This window comes from Notothenia rossii (assembly GCF_949606895.1).
Source record: "Notothenia rossii genome assembly, chromosome: 1".
In the NCBI taxonomy this organism is placed as follows: domain Eukaryota; kingdom Metazoa; phylum Chordata; class Actinopteri; order Perciformes; family Nototheniidae; genus Notothenia; species Notothenia rossii.
The window spans coordinates 95,867,392-95,889,967 of NC_136912.1; the positions used below are offsets into that span (position 1 = coordinate 95,867,392).

A 22,576-nucleotide genomic window follows, 5' to 3' on the forward strand; every position below is an offset into this window, starting at 1 on the left:
CTATTATAATTCCAGTATATTTCCATTACATCCAATATATATCCAATATATTCCCATAATATCGTGTATTTCCTATTATATTGAGTATATTCCCATTATAATTCCAATGTATTCATTTTACATGCAAAAATAAATATTCCTCTTATTTCCAAAATGATACTCTGCATATTCCCATCGTAGTTCCAGTGTATTTCCAGCGTTCCCAGTAGTTTAGTTCCCAACAGTTAACCAGCTGCTCCAGTTTGACCAGCAGGACTGAAACAATGGAGCCGCCTGGACAGGAAGTGAGGTCACAGTGCAGAGATCCCACAGAGGGGCTTCCCACAATGCACCTCTCTGAGCTCCTGTGTGGGTACAGATAAAAACATCATCAGTGCTCCGAGGTGTGAATAACACTTCCTGTCCTGAAGCGAAAACACGGTATTATTTTCTGGAAGTCAGAGCGGTTACAGGAATGACCGCTAATGACTCACAGCGTTAGCTCGTCATGCTACGTGCCCCCATCAACCTGATACAATCTGATGGATGCAAATCTACATCTGAAAATTGTGTAGCATGTTTCCTTTTCATCAAGGAACACGGAACAACGGCCAAAAACACATTAGCAGGAAACAGCTGCAAATCCTGAAATGAAAAACAAACAAATCCTGAAAACAAACGCAACAAAAAACGCTGCAAATACCAAAACGATATCCAAAGTCCAAAGCACGTACAAATCCCAAAAACATACCAAAAAAAATCATTCCGGAAGTGCTCCAGGCCTCTAGGGGGCGCGCTACGTGGAACAGATTGATGTCTGACCAGACATAGAGAGAACGAACAAGAGTGCTGCAAATTGAAGCCGGAGGAAACAAAGTTGATCGAAGTGGAAAAAGTCGATATATAAGAAGGTAAGTTTTGTTTTGATACAAAGAGCGTCATATTTACGTATGCGTTTAGGGCCGTTGTCCCGCGTTTGCACCTGCCGGCCACCGTGATATAGTGCCCATGTTTACAAAGGCAACTACACAATACAACGCTAACCACACCAAACATAAACTAATCCCATTCCAAATGTAATGCCTAAAATAGCTGTTGTTAGCACTGTTTGTTAGCAACATAGCGTAAACATATCTCAAGGCTTTATTGCCATTAGCACATTAGCTACAGTGTAGATATGGCAATGAAAAACTGAAGTCACAGGCTCCTCCAACAGAGCAACGTGAATATATATAGGATAGTAAACAAATAAAACAGATAAAATAGTGCAAGCAGGGGCGGCGGGTACTGTAGGCTAGGGAAGGCTTACGGCCCGTCTACACTACAGGCATCAACAAATCTTGAAGCTGGGCGTGTCTGAAGCTTGGCGATTTTTTGCGAGCAACGCGACCAACAACCAATCACATGAATCTCCCGCCCCCGACGTACAAAGCAATAGCAATGTTAAAACGAAGTAAACTGGATATAAACTCTCCAAACAGGAGAAAACCTACCAGTTTCACCCACTGTCTCTGCCACCTCCCTCCATGCCTGGTTCCTCCGGTTTGTATCCCGGTAAATAGTTCTGGTCGTAAAGAACCGGGTGACCGTCATATCTCGTTTGGAATATGAGGAAATGAACTCTGGCTCTCCCAGCTTGCACGCGGTTTGATTGGCTAGCGCTTGCACTGGCGGGATTTGCATAAACGGGATTTGATTGGCTGATGCCAAGCATCGAGCCTCAAAAGTTGAACATTGTTCAACTTTTGATGCCGATAGATGCTCGTGATGCTTCCAAAGCCATGCCATGCTCCCCACAATGCAGTTCGGCGAAGATTAAAAATCTTCTACGTCACCCCATTCAAGTGAATGGGCGAAGCGTTGAAAGCATTTTTCGATGCCTATAGTGTAGACGGGCCGTAAGCCTTCCCAAATATTTGTGTCACTGCATCCTGGTAAAATAAAAATAAAAATATAATGTTTGTGTCTTTGACATTAGCGCTGCTATGCAGCCACCTGTGCCCTGTTCTACGAAGCCAGTTCAACATACCCTGGATATGTTTGAGTTATCTTAACTATAACAAATGAGATCTCGCTAAGCGGTCCTATGACGCTGGTTATCAAGTCGGTAAATCAAGCCAGGGGCCGTTTCTCAATCTCGAGGAAGCTGTATTTCAAGGATGCTACGTCATCGAGTGCCGCCGAAGCACTGTTCCAATCTCCAGCATACTTGGAATTCCACCGAGGCCACGTCCTTGGTTTGGGGGTAATTTCGAGGTTGCACATGGGTAGACTTCGCGTCCTTAAAATCCCCACAATGCTTTGCGCTTGGACCAATTTCCCCAAATCTGTGGCGGAAAATGTAAGGCGGGGCCTCTCATATGACGCACACCTGCACACTTGCTAGCCTGTTCCACTCTTCGTTTTCCGAATGCCAGGAAGGATTCTTGCCTAGCCTCTGAAGCAAGATGCTCAGAAGACATGTGCTACCAAGCAAGCATCCTCGCGATTGAGAAATGGCCAGGGTTTCTCTCTCCAGCTGAGAACGCGTTCACTTGAAAGGGGGTTAGCAACATTTGACCAATCACAAACAGGGACAAGTGTACTGACAGCGCGGTCATACTTCATTTATGAAAAGAAAACTAATGTTAGACAAATATGAGCTTTAACCATCCATGACTTAAACACTTGATCCAGGATCAAAGCCACATAGCTGCACCTGCAAGGTGAATCCAGCTGGTAACAGAACAAGTGTTTGAATGCGTACATGAACAGCTTTATGATATCACTGCCCCGTCTAAGACACCATCTGACTTTCATTACATTTGACTCGAGTGTTTCCTCAACTTAATGTGTTGCTTCAAATAATCCTTCTGCATACAGTATGTGACACTGTGAGTGTTGCACGGCCAGATACGGCTCAGCTGACTCAGATAAGGAGATGATACATTATGATGTGATATGATCGATGATCTGATTGATGATGTGATATTAATGATAAGTGTGACACGTCGGCGTCTTCTCTGCACACGGCAGTTTAAACTGTATTTCCTTTATCCTGTAATATGACTTGATAGATTTAAACTCCGCACACTGAGCTCTGATTGGTCACTGAGTTGATCTCTTTTCTATACACGCCGGAGCCGGGCAGCGTCAGGTAAAAAAAGTGATTTAGCCTTCCCAAACCTGAGCCTCACGCGCCGCCTAGAGTGCAAGAGAATGAAATATGCTACATTACCATCTTCATAGCATCCAAGCTATGCTATGCTATGCTATGCTATGCTATGCTATGCTATGCTATGCTATACTATGCTAGGCTATGCTATGCTATGCTATGCTATGCTATGCTATGCTATGCTATGCTATGTCCACACAGATATTGTTCTTTACTTGGTTGTTGAGGTTTTCGCTGGGTTGGTGCAACAATATTGGACACCTCATTATTCTGAAACACCAAGTCTGTCAAATGTCTTCTAACAGAAGCTCAAGGCTACATTTTCTGTAACATCACAGACATTAGTTTGGGTTGGCAACATTTAGCGTTAGCTCGTGCCACATTAGCATATGGTATCTAGACAGTGCAGGAAAGATAGCGTTCCTTATATGGTTGTTGACGTCGTCGCCGTGTTGGTCCGACAGCAGTCTCACGGCATTGCGTGTTATAGTCACAAAATTAATCTATTGATTCGTGTTCACCAGCACGATTTCGCAATTTTTTTCGTGTCACACAGAACGATTTTAAAAGCAATGTAAATAATAACAAATTAGACGGAAAATCAGATTAAAAAAAATACAGATGTCAGTATTCCGACACAGAACGATTTTAGAAGCAATGTATTTATATTGGTAGTGTGTTTCGTGCCTCGATGAGATATCTTTATGTCAAACCATCTTTTAAATTGATCAAATGAGGATAGATTAAAAAAAATGCAGAAATTAGTTTTTTTTACGTTGTGTATGTTGTTGTTGTTGTTGCTATCTTTACTTCTGAATGAGCTGAGATGACTCCATCAGAGTTAATGTTTAACCTCCAGCTCTTCTTCTGTTTGCATCCACCCCCTGAAATAACCCCCTGCTGCAACACACTCTCACTCCTTAATCGTCCAGGAGCGATGGTCAGGGTCCCGTGGCGTGCAGTTGTGACGCTCCGAGGCTCCTTCAGCTTCATAAAGGGACGCAAATAGCTTTCAACTGATTGCAATGTCTGCTGACCTCTAATAATGGGGTCAGAGGTTAGAGTCAATATTAGAGGGTGGGGGTGATCAGCTGGTCAGTTCTCACCATGGAAACAAAAGAAGTGATATTTTTATTATTAGCTATTATTATAGTAACTTTTCTGCCATTTGTTCATATATTTAAATCAATAGAAATCAGATTTTCTTAAACAAAATGTACAAAATTACCTTTTTACCCTTTTTGATTTTGATGATTATAAAATATATATTTATTTGTTTTTTATTTGTTTTTATTAATTATTTTGCAATTCACTTCTGTAATTTTGTGATTTTATTTTGTGTATACCGTTTTTCTATTATTATTTCTTGTTATGTTTTTTTTAAGTTAATTTAAAATTGAAGGAATCTGTACAATTTTTATTTATTCATCTATTTTCATTATTTTAATTATACATATGTTTACTTTAATTTTAATTATAGGCCTACATATTTTACTTTAATTTTTTAATTTTTTATCATTGTTATTTTTGACCTGCTTAGTTTCCACTGAGAATAAAAGGACCACAAATACAAAGAGGAGAACAGGAGGAGCATCTTCATCCTCCTCATCCTCAGAGAGAGAGAGAGTGTGTGTGTGTGTGTGTGTGTGTGTGTGTGTGTGTGTGTGTGTGTGTGTGTGTGTGTGTGTGTGTGTGTGTGTGTGTGTGTGTGTGTGTGTGTGTGTGTGTGTGTGTGTGTTCTCTCTCAGGCTGCTCTCTCTGTCGGACTCTTTTCCTCCGGACTCTCACTGAAGGTAAAAATCTCTCTTTCATTTGAATTAAAGTCAGTTTTTATTTCCGCTAAAGTTTACAAAGAGCTTCGATACAAACGTTCGTGTTGCTTTAAATGTTTAAATAAAGTTTATTTAGAGGGTTTTTTATCTTGCTGAGACTCGAGAAGCCGTTTCTTTGGTTTGATAAAAGAAATCCGGGTTTAACGGAAAATAAATAAATAACACGTTAACGGATTTGAAAACGATTATAAACAAACACGAGTTAAAGCAGTGATAATATGAACTGATCTAGGGACGTCTTTTATTCATTTATGCCGTAACCCCTATTGAACAACATTTAACCGTTAATTAGAACCAATCAATGATCGATGTATTAATACGGATTATATAGAATAACCATTTAAACACGTAAACAATTGAACGTAAACAATTCATGTTGGGAGGAGATGTAATGTGCTCGAGGTCGTTATTATTATATTCTTTTATCCATGTATTATATTTCAGCAGCCCTTAAAGGGACCTTAAACGTAAGGAAAGCCACTATAAAGTAACATGTTTAAATGTGTTTTTAAGAATGTTTGTTTGTTATTTGAAAAGCTTATTATTTATCAGAAAGCTTTAAAGGTTTTTAACATAAATATAGACGTTTCATTATTAACCCTTAATGTGGCTTTAAGGGAAGTTGTGGCGAGATTTAAGGGGCATTTACTTGGCTAAAGACTCGTTTGAGAATCATGAATGGAGGTTTTATTACCTGTCAATGGATTCATTTCAGCACTTTGCTTTGTTTGAGTAACTGAAATGTACGTAAAAGTGTACGATCTCCAGATTTAAGGGACAATTTGTGGATTAAAAAACGCGATTTTAGTGCTTAAAGTTGTTGTTAATGAGCCTCGTGCAAAGACTCAGTCATTGGAATATAATTGATGAACTCCTTATTGACTCTAAGTTATATGTCTTCAATCTGTAGGCTACTCTCTCTTTCTATATATATAAAACAGAGCTAAAAGTATAAAATCTACATTTAATTTAAGGGACATTTTTTGCGATAAAAAACAGTTTTGAGGAGGTTTTATTAACTCTGTGTGAAACATTTCAGCAGTCTGTCCGCTTAAAGTGACTTAAAGCTGATCGGCTGCTTCACCAGTAAATCACATACAGATTTACCCTCCGTTTGTACAACAACAGCTTTGAAAGTTGCCTTTAACGAGCTGATAGGAGGCACTTTATAGACTTTCCGCCGGTTTTTCACGCGTAAAAGTTTGTTTTATTAACTCTTAAGTGACTCAAGGGATATTTAAAGTACATTCAGGGAAGTCAAAGTGTAGATCCTGGTTAAGTGACTCTGAGTGTGTTTAAGAAGTTGTTCCTCAAGATGTTTCCTCCACTAACGAGCTTATAAATACAGTTTACTGGAGCTCGGGTCAGAAGAATTTCATTGCCATTTCTACACTGCAGCTCTATGCCAATAAAACATTTGAATCTCTAACAGACTGACTTGAGATGAAACTTAAACCTGGAGGAAGTAGAGTGTTGACTGATCAGTTCACAGCTTAACGGTCTTTTTGTCACCTTGTTTGTTTAATAATTTGTATTCAAATGTTCCTGTTGTGCCCCCCCCCCCCCCCCCCCCCCTGCAGGACGATGCCCCTCCCACCCCCCGGACTCTTCTTTAAGGTTCAAGGTTCAAGGTTAGTTTATTTGTATATATTCAAAGTGCTTCACATCGGCATTTAATACATAATAATTTAAAACAAAACAAACACACAAACAAAAACAAAAACAAAAAAAAGACAATTCATAAAAGCGATAAAATACGGGCTGCAGCTAAAAGTGCAATGATAAAGGATCTCAGGATAGCAGTTTGTTCCAGGGTTGTGGTTAAATGAATAAAAGCTAAAAGCTGCCTCAGCAAATGTAGTTCTGACTCTGGAGACAACGAGTAAACCTCCTGATGATAAGAGAGCTCTGGCTCTAACAGTGAAGTCAAGTCAAAGTCCACTTTATTGTCAATCTTTCAGTTTGCGTGTACAGACAGAGAGATCAAAATACTGTTTCCCACAATCCTGAATACAAATGTAAAAATATGTATATCATCAGACACATGTATACATATGCACACATTAAGACATAAGTAAAAGCACAACAATCAATATATACAAAATAACAGTCACTTCAATATCTTTGGGAAATGTAAAGACTGTCATAGCATCTCTGACACGTACTCCCAATCTATGAAGTGCTTTGTACGTTGAACGTAGGATTTTGAAGTGTATCCTTTGTGTAAGAGGAAGCCAGTGCAGATTTTTGAGACCTGAGTTGATGTGGTCTATTCTCCTAGTTTTCAGGATGACCTGCTGACATGAAGGCTGAAGTGTGAGGACTCGGCGCCCCCTGGTGGACCCCCCGCTGCTCTGCAGGGCCATGGCTGAGGAAAGCTACTCCGACCTGATCGCCAAACACTACAACTTCACCGGGAAATACCGCAAGCCTCAGCAGGACTCGGGCCTGAAGGCGGACTCCGTGGTCTTCATCATCGTGTGCTGCTTCATCATCCTGGAGAACATCCTGGTGCTCACCACCATCTGGAGGACCAAGAAGTTCCACAAGCCCATGTACTACTTCATCGGGAACCTGGCGTTATCCGACCTGCTTGCCGGCGTCGTTTACACCGCCAACATCTTGCTTTCCGGCGCCAACACGTACAAATTGACGCCAACGCAGTGGTTTTGCCGGGAGGGGAGCATGTTCGTGGCGTTGGCAGCGTCTGTTTTCAGCCTTCTGGCCATCGCCATCGAACGCCACCTCACCATGCTGAAGATGAAGCTGCACAACAACGGGAACACGTGCCGCGTCTTCCTGCTGATCAGCACGGTGTGGATGATCGCGGCGGTTCTTGGGGGTCTTCCTCTGATGGGCTGGAACTGCATCCAAAGCATGACCCGATGCTCCACCGTTCTGCCGCTCTACCACAAGACCTACATCCTGTTCTGCACCACCGTCTTCAGCATCCTCCTGCTGGCCATCGTGGTTCTGTACGCCCGAATCTACGCTTTGGTGCGAACGCGTAGTCGCAAACTCGTCTTCCGCAAGGCGTCCAACGGCCGCGGGAACTCTGGCGCCAACATCAAAAGCTCAGAGAAGTCGATGGCGTTGTTGAAGACCGTCATCATCGTGTTGAGTTGCTTCATCGCCTGCTGGGCTCCGCTCTTCATCCTGTTGCTTCTCGACGCCGCCTGTGATACGCTCAGCTGCCCAATCCTCTACAAAGCCGAGTGGTTTCTGGCTCTCGCCGTCCTAAACTCCGCCATGAACCCCCTCATCTACACGCTCACCAGCAACGAGATGCGCCGCGCCTTCCTCAAAACGCTGCTCTGCTGCACCGCATGCCTTCGACCCAAGTCCAAGTTCACGGGGCCGGTCATGGGGGTGGAGTTCAGCCGCAGCAAGTCGGATAACTCCTCCCACCCAAACAAAGACGAAGCTGAGTATTCGCCGAGGGGCACGACGACCTCTGGGAACGTCACCTCGTCATCTTAAAACCGGGTCGTAGAGTTTGTGTTTCTGCAGAAAAAAACCGGCGTGAGAAGCGCTCGCCACAGACCTGGAACTCCAGCACTTAGAGAGACTTTCAGACTGGTGAACCAGCGAGACTCAGAGAGAGGCCGCCGCACTTTTTAAGAAGCTCACGCAGGAAATATCAACAAGTCCTCGACGATCAGCTTCATGTGGATCCTGAAGTTAAAGCATGATGAAGGTTTATGGTGCCAGCATTGTGAACCTGGAGATGTTGAGACCCTGAAGTTCAATGTTAGAAATGTACAGCAGGGTCCACAGAACTTAGAAACTGCCGGATGCTAACCTGCATATGTTGGGTCATTTGAACGATTAGCACAAGTTGTGTTAACTAACCCTAACCCTAATGGCGTCATGTGGACAATAGTTCAAATATGGCTTGCAATTTGGACACTTTTTGAGAGGTTATTTACGGTGTTGTATCCATTTCTGACATTTTCAAGATAACAAATGGCAGTTTTAACCAGAAAGGGCCATATGTGTAGTCTCTGTGGAGTTATTCGACCACCATTAGTAGTGTTGCAACCATTGGATATACTGTAGAGAGCACAAGATGAACATCATTACCTCTACTGTTGACAACTTTTCTTCATATAAATAAGTAATCTGTCCAATCCAGATGATCCGGAGTCCCCTAAAACCTCAGAATCAACCCAAAATTCATCAAAATCAGCCCACAGAGTACAAATAATGTCCGAGGTGGATTCAAGATCCTCAATAACCTCCAAATTGCCCAAATCAGCCAAGCCATGATGGTAATTAATGCAACTTATGCTAATTGTGCACATTGCCCAACATATGCAGGTTATCATCAGTAACCTGCAGTTTCTATGTTCATCATAACACTTTGGGGTACTCAACATTTCTGGGCTCACTATGATCTGCAACTAGACTAATAAAAGGGTTAAAGGTGAAGAGCAGGTGTGAGCTTCATAGAAAGTGCTCGTGTTCCTCGTAGAAGAAGAAGAAGAAGAAGAAGAAGGAGAACCAGACTTTGTACTGACCCTCTAAGAACAACTAGAACCCGTAACGCTTAAACTCACAGCTGTCAAATATTTAAGAATTCAAATTAATTCATGGAGGTTTTCTTTGTTTTCCTCCACTTCCCTTAAGAAATACGCACTCGTGAATCCAGAGTTCAGGCGCTTCTTCAGATCCAAGATTTAGGTTCATGTCTTTTTCTGGTATACCTGGAACCATAGGAATAAACAGTGGTGTAGTGGTCGTTGGACGCGGGGGATCCCCGTCCCCCCATTTTTTTAAAGCATGATTTGAATAAATATAAAATCTTTGCCAGTCTTATCAGTTGCAAGTGTGTATTTGTTGTAATAATGACGAAACATAATACATTTCACAGTAATTATAATAAAAACGTAGCTCAAGTATTTATGCAACTTGATTGAAGCGTGTGTGTGTGTGAGGGGCAGCACCGTGTGTGTGTGTAGGGTGACCAGGTGTCCCACTTTGTGCGGGATTGCACACACAGCAGTTGTATCATTTGTCCCGCGTCCCACAAATTGAGACTATGTCCCGCATTTGAGTGACAGTCGTGCAGAAAGGCCGGCACCGCCCTTTATTATTATATTTTTTAAACGGCATCATGTAAGTTGCGCTGACAGGCGACAGAGGTCCACAGAGGTCCACAGTGTACCCCCCCCCCCGTTGACAGTTCACGAGCGCGTCCATAGTGTCTCCCCCGCCCTGTCCAACCAGTAAAAGAATCCCCACTACCCACTACACCACTGGGAATAAATAAATAATCGTCTTGATTTACGTAGAAACACCTGAGCTGTGAATTCTTGTGGTCATGTGACATTTTTTTTGTAAAAAGTTAACTGTGTAGAAACTGTTGGTCAGAATGTATTTTCTACTTCCTATCTGTGTTGTTGTCATTGTGCCGTAGTGACGTCGGTGTGTAGTGGAAATAATTTATATTTGAAAGAAAGAAACACTTCACACATAAAAGAGAGGAGGGAACGTTTTGTTTTGTACAGTTTCAGAAATATGGAAGCTCATTTCTGCCCAGAAAAAAACCGCAAAGCTCTTTATACACACACACACACACACACACACACACACACACACACACACACACACACACACACACACACACACACACACACACACACACACACACACACACACACACACACACACACACACACACACACACACACACACACACACACCATCTCAAGAGCAGTTTTAATTGGATAGCTGAAGTTGAGTCTGGTCACTTTCCATCACTTTTATACGATGCATCATTTTGGGTAATTAATTATAATCATATATTTTTGGTATTAATTTATTCTGAGTCTCGCTACACGGTCCGATTTTTTATTTCACGTTTTAAGAATCTAAATAATTTACGTGTCATATTTGACTTCTTTCTTTTTTGTGGCAGAAATGGGCTTCCGTACTCGTCCGACTCGACCCGATTGATTAATCCATTAATGATTTTGTGTTTGTTGACGTCCAGCCTGAACTCTGTCTGCACTGTTTAACTCCTGAGTGTTTGTTGGTTTGTTAGCTCTTAATAAAGACAGAAATAGAAACACACCATGCAAGAAAAGCTGATTTTAACATTTACGTTAAAAAAACAAAAGTGTTGCATTTATATTTTTGTTCAGTGTATATATGTGTAATGTTTATTAAAGGAAGAGGAGGAGAGGGCCTCTGCTGCCACCCTGAGGCCACATCTGGACATTACAATAACAACTTGTTTTAAATATACAAAGTAGAAAAAAACATATGAATCCTGATTTAAATACCTTCAAAATACTATAAGAATATACATCTAGAACCTACAAAAGAACTACACCATGAAAATTAATATAACATGACATTAATACTGAAGACATAGGCCTACTATAAGGCCCTTTCTCATTTCTCTAACCGCCTGCTGCTTCCCCTCCTCTCTCCTCGGTTCCCCTCCTCGACTCCTCTCTCCTCGGTTCCCCTCCTCTCTCCTCGGTTCCCCTCCTCGACTCCTCTCTCTTCGGTTCCCCTCCTCTCTCCTCGGTTCCCTCCCCTCGGTTCCCCGAGGAGAGGGGAATGAGAAAGAGTGAGAAATGAGAAAGGGCCTATAATGAATACCACAACAACAACAACAACAACAACAACAAAATATAAATAGAATAAAACATTTAATAAACATTAATATATATCAGAAAAAATATTACGAAAATAAATTAAAAAGTAAAATAAGATAAGATATACTTTATTGATCGTTATTGATCGTTATTGATCGTTACAGCAGCGTGGGAAAACAAAGGCTATAAAAGAGTAGAAAATAAAAAAACATCTCAAAATAGGAAATGAAACAGAACTGAAAAGTGAGATGTACCGTGAAAGTTACTAATCCGTAGACTGTCTGACACACTCAGTGAAGGATCACTGCTCACACACTTCACCCACTGATATCTCGTTTAGTGGGAATGCTGTATCTGCGCTATCTGTTATGCTACGCACAAAATTATTTATTATTCCGCCGGGTTATTTTGCGCCTCTTCTCCTCCCACATTCCACATCGCAGAAACTCTGTTCAAACATCAAAACGTTCAGCTCGGTCTGGAATCGATGGCTATTACTTTTCTCATTCCTAACTTTCATAATTCCAGAGATACATCCCATAATACATCCCATTTTTAACATTGAAGTCAATGGAGAAAATCACAGACTTCAACAAATCTTCATGCAACTTCAACTGCTAACTGCTCCTTTAAACTTTCACTCAGAAACCTCATTCTAACTTTAAAATGTTACACATCTTTCTGACATTATTCGTGTAAAACAACTTTTAAATCTGATTCTTACTTTTAGAGATATTAAACATTGTTCAGACCTTGGTAAAGAGGCCTTCTTCAGATTTTAGAGTGCGTGATGTCACAGAGTGGAGGACAGATTTAATTTTGCCTTCATATTTTCTTTTAAACCTGCCATAATTCCCAAACCCTACATTCCTGAGACATCATTTTTCACGAGAAACGTAGGAAAACATCTCGTAGCTTGAAAGATAAAAAACAATTAAGCAAAAATAATTAGACAAAATGCCTCTTGAGGGCATGAAGTGACAACAACTTTCAACATGTCTCCATTAAACTCCATTGTAAATTCAGCCTCATCTTTCCCCACCACAGCACACCTTTAGTTAATCTGCCAAAAAGGCCACATTATTGACCCGAAAGTACACCAAAATTACATTTCAGATACTCAACTTCCTTGACATGCTTCACGTTTTGAAATTTCACAGATATCTGTTACGGTTCTTTAACAAAACGTTCACATGTAAGAGGTTTATCTCTCATTCAGAACAATGGAAACCTGTGATCTCTACAGAGCTCGTTAGCTCAAATATAAACGTGTCATGGAACACGATGATGTCATCACTCCACCTGACATGCTCAGAGCAGCAGACTCCAGATAGAGGTTAACGGACCTGCCCTCAACAGCTCTACGGCAATTATGGGGTGTCATCATCATATGCCGTTTCCGTTTCCATCCCTCGCCATAAAAGACGATGTCGCTATACATAAACTCCTATGAAAATGTTCAAAAAGTGCTCAAACTTCACATGTGTGTTAACAGTCCAGCCGTGAAGACATCTACGGGACAGTTTTGAGATTTATTCAATTACCGTTGCCATGGCAACACAATGCTCACCATGAAAAACGGTTTTCTCATAACTTCAGTGAAACTGCTCCAAACGCCCCAAAACTTCACAAGGTTTGGTAACGATGCAGCCATCAACGCATCTAAGCGTATTATGGGGTGTCATCAAATGCCGTTGGCATGGCGACAGATCATTCGCCATCAAGTTAGTTCAAAAGTTTGCAGTTCAAATATTCTGCTGCTTTTCCAAGCCTTTTTACTTTCTTTTCTTCACTCATCACACATTCAAGCCCGCAGTGTTCATGTATCATTTCAATCTCAATTCTTCACTTTCTTCTTACACATTACATTTCAGCATAGCAGTTTAGCGTCAGATTTTCAGCATAAAGCATTCCCACTAGCAATTTCTTCAGGAATTGCATTCTCTAGTTAAATATGTAGTTCTTGCAGACTAAATGTGTTCTGCACACCTTCTTGTGTTAGCTTTCATTTAGCCCTTAAAGTTTAACCGTGTTTTATTTGTCAGATTTATATTTTCATTCTTTTAGTTCTGTTTTATCTTCTTTTTTTAGGTGTTTATATTGTATAATTGTTTATTTTCTACTCTTTTTTATTTCTAATTATTTAAAATACTCGTTTAACATTCTGCTGCAAAGAAATAAATTCACAATTCTGGATTACCAAAATATATCTTATCTTATGCTAATTAAAAGTAGCCACAAATAAAGCTGTGTTTTTGAATTTATTCTCGGTGTAAATGTAAAATGATCTAAACAGGCTCTGACTTGGATGCGTGTGCGCGTGCTTGTGTGAACTCCACTTTTCTGCCAAACTCCAAGAGCCGTGATGACCCCTCTCATCACAGGTGGCTGCTGGGAAATGGAGTCTTTCACTCAGCCGTTGAGGCAGCGCCCCTAACGGTCGGGGACTACATTTCCCATCATGCCCCGCGCGTCTTCTTCCCTCCTTCCTTCCTTCCTGCAGCCTCGGCCCTTCTGCCGTAAAAAAAAAAAAAGAAAAAAGAAGGAAGGAAGATGAGAAGCAGCCGCACGCCGACACCAAGGAGCCGAACCGGAACCGAGTCCAGAACCGCAGAATGAGTCCAGAGGAACCATGGCCGAAGCGTGGCTGCTGACGGACCGGAGATCAGGTGCTGTTCCGCGGCCCTGAAGGGACCCGGAGCCGCTGGAGACACCCGGAGCCTGGAGGATCTGCAGGGCCGAACCGAGCCGAGCCGTCCTGATGCTCAGCGGCTGTCTGCAGGGCTGAAGACCGCACCGTCCCTGAAACCAGAGCAGACCCCCCACAGGTGAGAGAGACACACCTGGAGACATACCTGAGACCCGCAGCTGGGCCTGGTCCGGACTGCACGAGAGTTCTGATCCGGACCTCACGAGAGTTCTGATCCGGACCTCACGAGAGTTCTGATCCCACGAGAGCTGTAATAAATCCAGTAATCTGAACACATTTTAAGGACTAAAATATAGTAGAAGTATTCAGATCGGTTACTTGAGTAAAAGTAGAAGTACTCAGTAAAAGTACTCAGATCTTGTACTTCAGTAAAAGTAGAAGTACTCAGTAAAAGTAGAAGTACTCAGATCTTGAGTAAAAGTACTCAGATCTTGTACTTTAGTAAAAGTAGAAATACTCAGTAAAAGTAAAAGTAGAAGTACTCAGATCTTGAGTAGAAGTACTCAGATCTGGTACTTCAGTGAAAGTAGAAGTACTCAGTAAAAGTAGAAGTACTCAGACCTTGTACTTGAGTAAAAGGAGGATTACTCAGGTATTGTACTGTATATTCTAGTTTTTTATATATTTCCTGTGTATGTTTGTATGTATTTGATAGTTTTTAAGATAAGATGAGATGGACCTCTATGAACCCCGTGAGGAGAGTCAGTATTTCAAACAGCAGCAGAGTGAGGATGAAACACAGGATAAAAACAGGATAATAAAATCAAAGATAAAAAATAAATGACTATGAAATAAGAAATGAATTAAAATGAACATATATACATATTAGATATATTTATATATTCCTGTGTATGTTTGTATGTATATTATAGTTTTTTACATATTTCCTGTGTATTTTATATGTTATTGTATCTGTTGTGCGTGTCCCCTGCAGCATGGAGCGCTCCGGCAGCGTCCAGCTGGACATCCCAGACTTCAGTAACTCGGTGCTGTCTCACCTGAACCAGCTGCGCGTTCAGGGCCGTCTCTGCGACATCGTGGTCAACGTGCAGGGCCAGAGCTTCCGGGCGCACAAAGTCGTCCTCGCCGCCAGCTCGCCGTACTTCCGCGACCACATGTCTCTGGGCCAGATGAGCACCGTGTCGCTGACGGTCATCAGGAACCCCTCTGTGTTCGAGCAGCTGCTGAGCTTCTGCTACACCGGGCGCCTCTGCCTGCAGCTGGCCGACATCATCAGCTACCTGACGGCCGCCAGCTTCCTGCAGATGCAACACATTATTGATCGCTGCACGCAGATCCTGGAGGGGATCCATCTGAAGATCAGCCTGGGGGACGAGGACGAGGAGGGAGAGAATCGAGGGGGGAGAACGCTGGAGGCCGCGGTGCGAAGTGGAGCGAATCACTCCGGGTTGAGACTGATCAGCACCAGAGGGCAGAGATGGCAAAAGTACACACATCCTTTACTCAAGTAGAAGTACACACATCCTTTACTCAAGTAGAAGTACACACACCCTTTACTCAAGTAGAAGTACACACATCCTTTACTCAAGTAGAAGTACACACACCCTTTACTCAAGTAGAAGTACACACACCCTTTACTCAAGTAGAAGTACACACACCCTTTACTCAAGTAGAAGTACACACACCTTTTACTCAAGTAGAAGTACACACATCCTTTACTCAAGTAGAAGTACACACACCCTTTACTCAAGTAGAAGTACACACACCCTTTACTCAAGTAGAAGTACACACACCCTTTACTCAAGTAGAAGTACACACACCCTTTACTCAAGTAGAAGTACACACATCCTTTACTCAAGTAGAAGTACACACACCCATTACTCAAGTAGAAGTACACACATCCTTTAATCAAGTAGAAGTACACACACCCTTTACTCAAGTAGAAGTACACACACCCTTTACTCAAGTAGAAGTACACACACCCTTTACTCAAGTAGAAGTACACACATCCTTTACTCAAGTAGAAGTACACACACCCATTACTCAAGTAGAAGTACACACATCCTTTACTCAAGTAGAAGTACACACACCCTTTACTCAAGTAGAAGTACACACATCCTTTACTCAAGTAGAAGTACACACACCCATTACTCAAGTAGAAGTACACACATCCTTTACTCAAGTAGAAGTACACACACCCATTACTCAAGTAGAAGTACACACATCCTTTACTACAGTAGAAGTACAGATACTTGTGTTTAAAAATACTCTGGTGAAAGTAGAAGTACTGACTAAACTTCTTTACTCAAGTCAAAGTAAAGAGGCTTTGAAATGTACTTCAGTAAAAAGTACCCATAACTAGCAGCTGTTTTAAAGAGTACCTGACCTCCCTTTATATTCATAGAACAATAATGTCATTGTTAGCTAATGAAGAAGTGGATTTTGCTTAATAGCTGACCTTTAAGTAACAAAGTATTTGTACTCCACTACTTCCCACCTCTGCAGGGGGGCAGCAGAATGTGAGGCCATCAGTCCTGCAGATGATCCTCTCAGCCCTCCGCCCCCCGTGGAGAACAGCGGGATGGAGGGAGGCTCGTCCATCACCACCATTAGCGCAGGTCGTAAAGAACCGATCCTCCGCATCAACCGGGCCGGGCAGTGGTTCGTGGAGACCAGCAGCGAGCCGGAGAGGACCGGCAGCTCGGAGGAGGGCGGCGGCACCGAGAGGGTCCGGATCAAGACGGAGAGGATGGAGGAGTGGGGGAATCAGGAGGAAGAGGAAGGAGAGCCAATAGGAGAGGAGACCACCGTGATGATCGACACCTCGGGGAGAAGCACGCTGGTGACCGGGCCCAACGCTCAGCCGTCATCCAGCTTCAGCGAGACGGACAGGTGATTCTACTGTCGTTGTTTGGTTCATAATTTTGTGGGCGGGGCTTAGCGGAGAGACAAACAGCAGGTTTGTAAAAGCTTGTAAAATGACTGTTTCTGTGTTTCAGGTTCAGTCCCACAGGCAGTGTCGTCGTCCTCGCCGACCGTCAGAGAGCGAAGAGTGAGTCTCCGAGCCGAGCGGACGATCTGCGACCGCCTCAGGTACAGAACCAGAACCAATGAGGTCATTTGAACTGTCAAGTAAATATCGCCTCGGTAGGAGATTTTTAGAAACATCTCCCTGGTCCCCGGCTTGAGCTTGAACCTCAGGATCCATGTATCTGTGATCCTCTCCAGAATGGAAGTAGTCATCACATACAGAGCATCAACTAGTTCCTGAACAGTGTCCTTCACATGCTGATATCCAAGAGAGGGAGTTCCTCAGTCACTAGATGGAGGAATAGAAAGCAGTATTCAATGTTTACTTCAGATTAGCTCCACGTCAGAAATGAGCATGCTTGTCATATGTCTCTCTCCATAGAGGCTGAATCATCATGTTAATCACATAGCTATCATATGCCTCAAACAGTCCTGATGCTCTTCTAGGTAATCACACATCCTGTCATGTTCACAGCTACAGTTGATACCTTTGTTATCATGTTGCTCTCATGTTGGAAGAGGACATTCAGTGTGTTCCCAACAGAAATGTCGCTTGGATCTCAGATCCAGTGATGCATGTTCTGGTTCAGTATTAACGTATTTCTCTCTCTATCAGGGCGAGGAGAACGCCTCCTTCGATATGGGCGGCTACGAGGACTACCTGAGGGAGCAGGTGGGCGACCGCTGGTTCCGCTACAACCCGCGTCTCACCTGCATCTACTGCTGCAAGTCCTTCAACCAGAAGGGCAGCCTGGACCGCCACATGCGGCTTCACATGGGCATCACGCCCTTCGCGTGTCGCATCTGCGGGAAGAAGTACACGCGCAAGGACCAGCTGGAGTATCACATCCGCAAGCACACGGGCAACAAGCCCTTCCACTGCCACGTCTGTGGCAAGAGCTTCCCCTTCCAGGTAGGATGGGAATGATTAATCCAATATTCGAATATTGAAACAATTCTTTCCTAGTTCCTTAGAGTCCAAAGGGATGTGTTCAAAAGTCCACATATATACAGAGGTATAACATAACTAAGTACTTTTACTCAAATACTAGATCTGAGTACTTCTATTTTTACTGAACCACAAGATCTGAGTACTTCGACTTTACTTGACTACATGTTTCTGGTATCAATATTTTACTCCACTACTTTTTTTTTTTTTTTATGGGAGGGGTGCCTAAATTGATTACATATGAAATAGATTAATTAAATGTATACGACAGTGCCATTTTAAATATCTTTTTTTTTTTTATAGGATAATGTAAGATAAGATGAGATGGACCTTTATAAATCCCCGTGGGGAAACTCAGTAGTTTAACAGCAACAGGGTGAGATTGAAAAAGAGGACAGCACAGATTCACACAGATAAAAAAAAGAAAGAAGATAAATAACTCTAAAATATCAAATGAATTAAATACAGTGTGTGTTTTATGTCCAGTAATTGTAAAAACTGTTAAAAAAATTAAGTTAACCGTTTTTTTGGGGGTTAAATATTCTAATATAAATATGCTTTCAAATTCCCATCCCTACTTGCAGGCCATCCTCAACCAGCACTTCCGTAAGAACCACCCGGGCTGCGCTGCCCAGGAGGCCCAGAGCGCATCGCCAGAGACCACCACCACCTCCGTGACCTCCAGAGGGGGGCCCAGCGACGAGGCCTCGCCCAGCCAGGAGGAGGGAGAGGGCGGGGGGGCGTACGGAGAGGGACCCCAGGCCTCCGTCTCCACGACGGGGCCCGACTAAACCCCTGAACTGTCTCCGCTTTAAACCGCATCTACCTTCACAAAGCTACCCAACAGATGAAGCTAAATGAAGAAACGCCACACACTCCAACAACCTCAGTCGCCACGCCACGTGGGTCTTTTACGTTACAGATTTCTACTTTTATATTTACAGTTACAGGTTCAACAGACAAATGCTCAGTGCCAGAGCAACACTAAAACCTTCATATCTGCCTCGAGACAATCCAGAGTGGCGCGGTTAATATTCATATTTATAAAAGTAATCCTGCGCGCTCTCTAAAGTGCCACAGCGGCAATAAAACATTTAGATGCACAAAAAGTCGGACTGTTAAAGTTCCCGTGTGATCAGAGTTCCTTTCTCATGAAGCTTAGTGGGAAAACATTTCACACTAATTGTCTCAGTGCTAACCATTAGTTTAATTTGCATTATAAATACAGTGATCATTTGCTCTTTAAATAATAGATCTAGGAGAGTATCTCCACAGAGTCCAAGGAGACATCTTCAAATATGTTTGTGTCTGATCGAAGAGTGTTACTTTATTGTTGGAAGATAAAGAAAAACATTAACCGTCTAGAAGAGCACTTTACCAAGAGCAGTTAACTCAAGTTATACATGTTTCATGTCTGCACCTCCCTAAGATTCATCAAAATGGGGCCAGACAAACATAACCTCCTTGGAATTGGTGTTACTAATCTCATCTAAAAATAATCTCGATTTAATATTCTAAAGACATGGTCCACTAACTTTCCTATTCCCAGAGCTTTCCACTGGTTCCCTCGGGCTTCTTTAGAGAATCCGACCTGCTCAGCTGTCATCAGGTAATCTAGGTAAAGGACTTTAACCCTAATTTATTAAAGTCCAACGTTACCTCTCAGCCTTGTTAACGCTGAGAGGGAAGAAGGTCATGGGAGGAAAGCTCCTATGATTTAGTTTCAATCATCAGGTAAAGAACTCTGATCACATGGGATTACCTAATTTGGCTGTAAAATAAACAATTCAGATTTATTGATTGATAGTTAGGGCTGTACCGAACACAACACAACAAAACTAACAATATTATATTATTATTGCAATTCAATTTCAGAGGTAGCTGCATACAAATGTTTCAATATTTTCTAATAAATCCAGAGCGTTGGAAAGACCAAAGTCAAAAACATTATTAAAACAATTCACAACATGTTTTTATCCAACCAAAATAGAGTATATACTGTAGGAATTATTGATTTTTTTTTTATCAGAACCAGGAGTAATTACATGTGGTGTTCAACAGGGATCCATATTCGGACCCCTGACTCTTTATCCAAAATATGTAAATTATATATTTTAAATCTGCAGGTGATTGTGAGCTCCTTCTGAATGCTGACAATTCAGTTTGCATTTATTAAAAAAAAGTTTGATTTTCACAACATTTCACAAAGTTTTTAAAAATAATAGACTAGAATATATTGAAGATATTAATGGCATCACATTGGATCCAGGAGAAATCACATCTGGTGTTCCTCAGGGATCAACTTTAGGACCACAACTGATAATCTGATATATGTAAATTATAGTTAATCTGGAGTTGATTGGGAGCTCTTTGTGTATGCTGACCATTCAGCTTTTAAAATTAAACTGTCTTTGGTTTGGATTTATTCAAAAAGATAGATGCAATCATTTCCCAAATTCACAAAATATTTTATCCAACCAAATATTATGCGTCAAAACCATATATTTAACTGTTAATCTTTTTCCCCTTGCTGTTAAGATAACATGGACCTTTATTAATCCCTGTGGGGAAATTCAGTAGTTTAGAAGCAACAGGGTGAGAATGAAAAACAGGACAGCACAGATACAGACAAGATTAAATACAATTAAAGATTACTATTATATACAGGTAAGTAACTTACAATACAAATTAAATGAACATATATACATATTTGTGTCATATATACATATTAAATATATTTACTTGTATGTAATCTAACAGCACCATAAGTACATTTATACGACCACAATAATCAAACACTGAACACTAATGCTCGGTACAGCCCTGCAGAAACCTAAGAGCTTGTGAGGTTCTGGTGCACCTGGCAGCCTGTTGACGAAGATAAGCTACACCGCTCAGTTACCTCTCATCACGACGCAATACAGCTGCTGCCCCGCACAGCACCACCGGGGGGCGCTCTCACCACAGGGCCCCCAGAGACTTCTCAGATATTTTTATAAACAAGCATGACTTCTTCTTCTTTTTTTTCTTTTTTCTTGGACACTTTTTTTGCTCTGACAATGTGTTTAATGAACGAGGAGGCCGAGTCACGACCCGACCGGGAACTTATTGTTTGGGACGCATTAAATCTGCTGCACGTCCGCGAGGGAAACGGGGTTTAGCTAGGGGGGGTTAGAAAGATCGATATATCTTATAATATCGTTTACATTCAAAGACTCCTCTCAGACGTCGGCTTATATTTGAGTTAAAACACGTTAGATATCTGTCCTGTAATCTGTCTTTTACGATTTGATTTACATCGTAACGGAAACAAGGAGTCGCGTAAGGGAAGAAAAGTAAACATTATAACTAAGATGCTATGCTTTTGGCGATGTATTCTCTATACGCAGATAGTTAGACATATTATTAGTTAAAGATTAGTTGAAGATCTCAATACACTTTACTTTCCCGAGCTGCTATTAACGATTATTTTCCTCAGCTCTGTTCAGTGATTCTGGTTTATTGGAATATTTTGCTGAACAAAAGTTGAAAAAGGCTCTAAATTGTCGTACGCAACTTATAACCACGAACGATATTAACATTAGCTAACGTAGCTTTTGTCCATTAATGCTTGATTTTTGATCATGACGATTGTCGCACAGCTGAAATCCGTTCGTATCCAAGTTTGGAAAAAGCTTAATATTAGAACTTCACATTTCCAGACAGAGAGGCTTGCAATTCACATCGTCAACATTATCAGGAAATCGCTTCTAGCATTTTTTATTTTAAATTACATAAATGGCAAATTTATCGTACAAATGAGATAATTATCGTACATCCGACAGCTCTGTTTCTTATCTTCCCAGCGTCCTCATTGGTATGGGCTATAGTCACAGTTTAAAATGCTAAAGAACGAAGGCAGATGGACGTCTCAAATACAGTTTGAAAACATATACAAAAGAGTATGACATTAGGGTTTACACAAAAAACCGGATTTTAACATTGTTAAAACTATTCACTACATGTTTTGATCCAACCAAAATAGAGTATATATGGTAGGAATTATACCTTTTTTTTATCAGAACTGGGAGTGATTACATGTGGTGTTCCACAGGGATCCATCTTGGGACCCCTAACTCTTTATCTAAAATATGTAAATTACATATCTTTTCGAATGTTCCGAATATACAACGAGCGTACGGTCCCGTGCAGCAGAGGTAATGCGTCCCGGTGTCGGGTCAGTGATCGGCGGGGCGGGGTTTTTCCCGTCAGACAGGATGGATGTATTCTCCGGACCATTGCGCCGGACTTAAACCCTCAACAGGTCTCAGATCAGCAACCGGAGGGCGGCGGGTCCGGACACCAAAGGAAAGA

At 41.8% G+C, this 22,576-nt stretch overlaps 2 protein-coding genes across 2 annotated transcripts; both read left to right on the forward strand.

Moving 5' to 3' along the window:
• Positions 1 to 4,822: 4,822 nt before the first annotated feature.
• s1pr1 (sphingosine-1-phosphate receptor 1) lies at positions 4,823 to 11,041 on the forward strand. The gene is made up of 3 exons (XM_079653508.1): positions 4,823 to 4,926; positions 6,546 to 6,596; positions 7,247 to 11,041. Exon 3 carries the CDS (start codon positions 7,330 to 7,332, stop codon positions 8,443 to 8,445), a length of 1,116 nt encoding a protein of 371 aa, XP_079509634.1. The 5' UTR covers positions 4,823 to 4,926; positions 6,546 to 6,596; positions 7,247 to 7,329; the 3' UTR covers positions 8,446 to 11,041.
• A 688-nt stretch (positions 11,042 to 11,729) lies between these two features.
• zbtb37 (zinc finger and BTB domain containing 37) lies at positions 11,730 to 19,201 on the forward strand. Its single transcript, XM_079653494.1, has 6 exons — positions 11,730 to 14,401; positions 15,218 to 15,730; positions 16,750 to 17,136; positions 17,244 to 17,337; positions 17,891 to 18,187; positions 18,808 to 19,201. Exons 2-6 carry the CDS (start codon positions 15,219 to 15,221, stop codon positions 19,012 to 19,014), a joined length of 1,497 nt encoding a protein of 498 aa, XP_079509620.1. The 5' UTR covers positions 11,730 to 14,401; position 15,218; the 3' UTR covers positions 19,015 to 19,201.
• Positions 19,202 to 22,576: the final 3,375 nt, after the last annotated feature.

Bases quoted from the DNA above. Each gene is read 5' to 3' on its own strand.
- s1pr1 (XM_079653508.1), top strand. From the start codon at position 7,330: ATGGCTGAGGAAAGCTACTCCGACCTGATCGCCAAACACTACAACTTC.
- zbtb37 (XM_079653494.1), top strand. From the start codon at position 15,219: ATGGAGCGCTCCGGCAGCGTCCAGCTGGACATCCCAGACTTCAGTAAC. The intron at 17,137-17,243 runs GTGATTCTACTG...TCTGTGTTTCAG, and splicing joins AGCTTCAGCGAGACGGACAG to GTTCAGTCCCACAGGCAGTG. The intron at 17,338-17,890 runs GTACAGAACCAG...TCTCTCTATCAG, and splicing joins ACGATCTGCGACCGCCTCAG to GGCGAGGAGAACGCCTCCTT.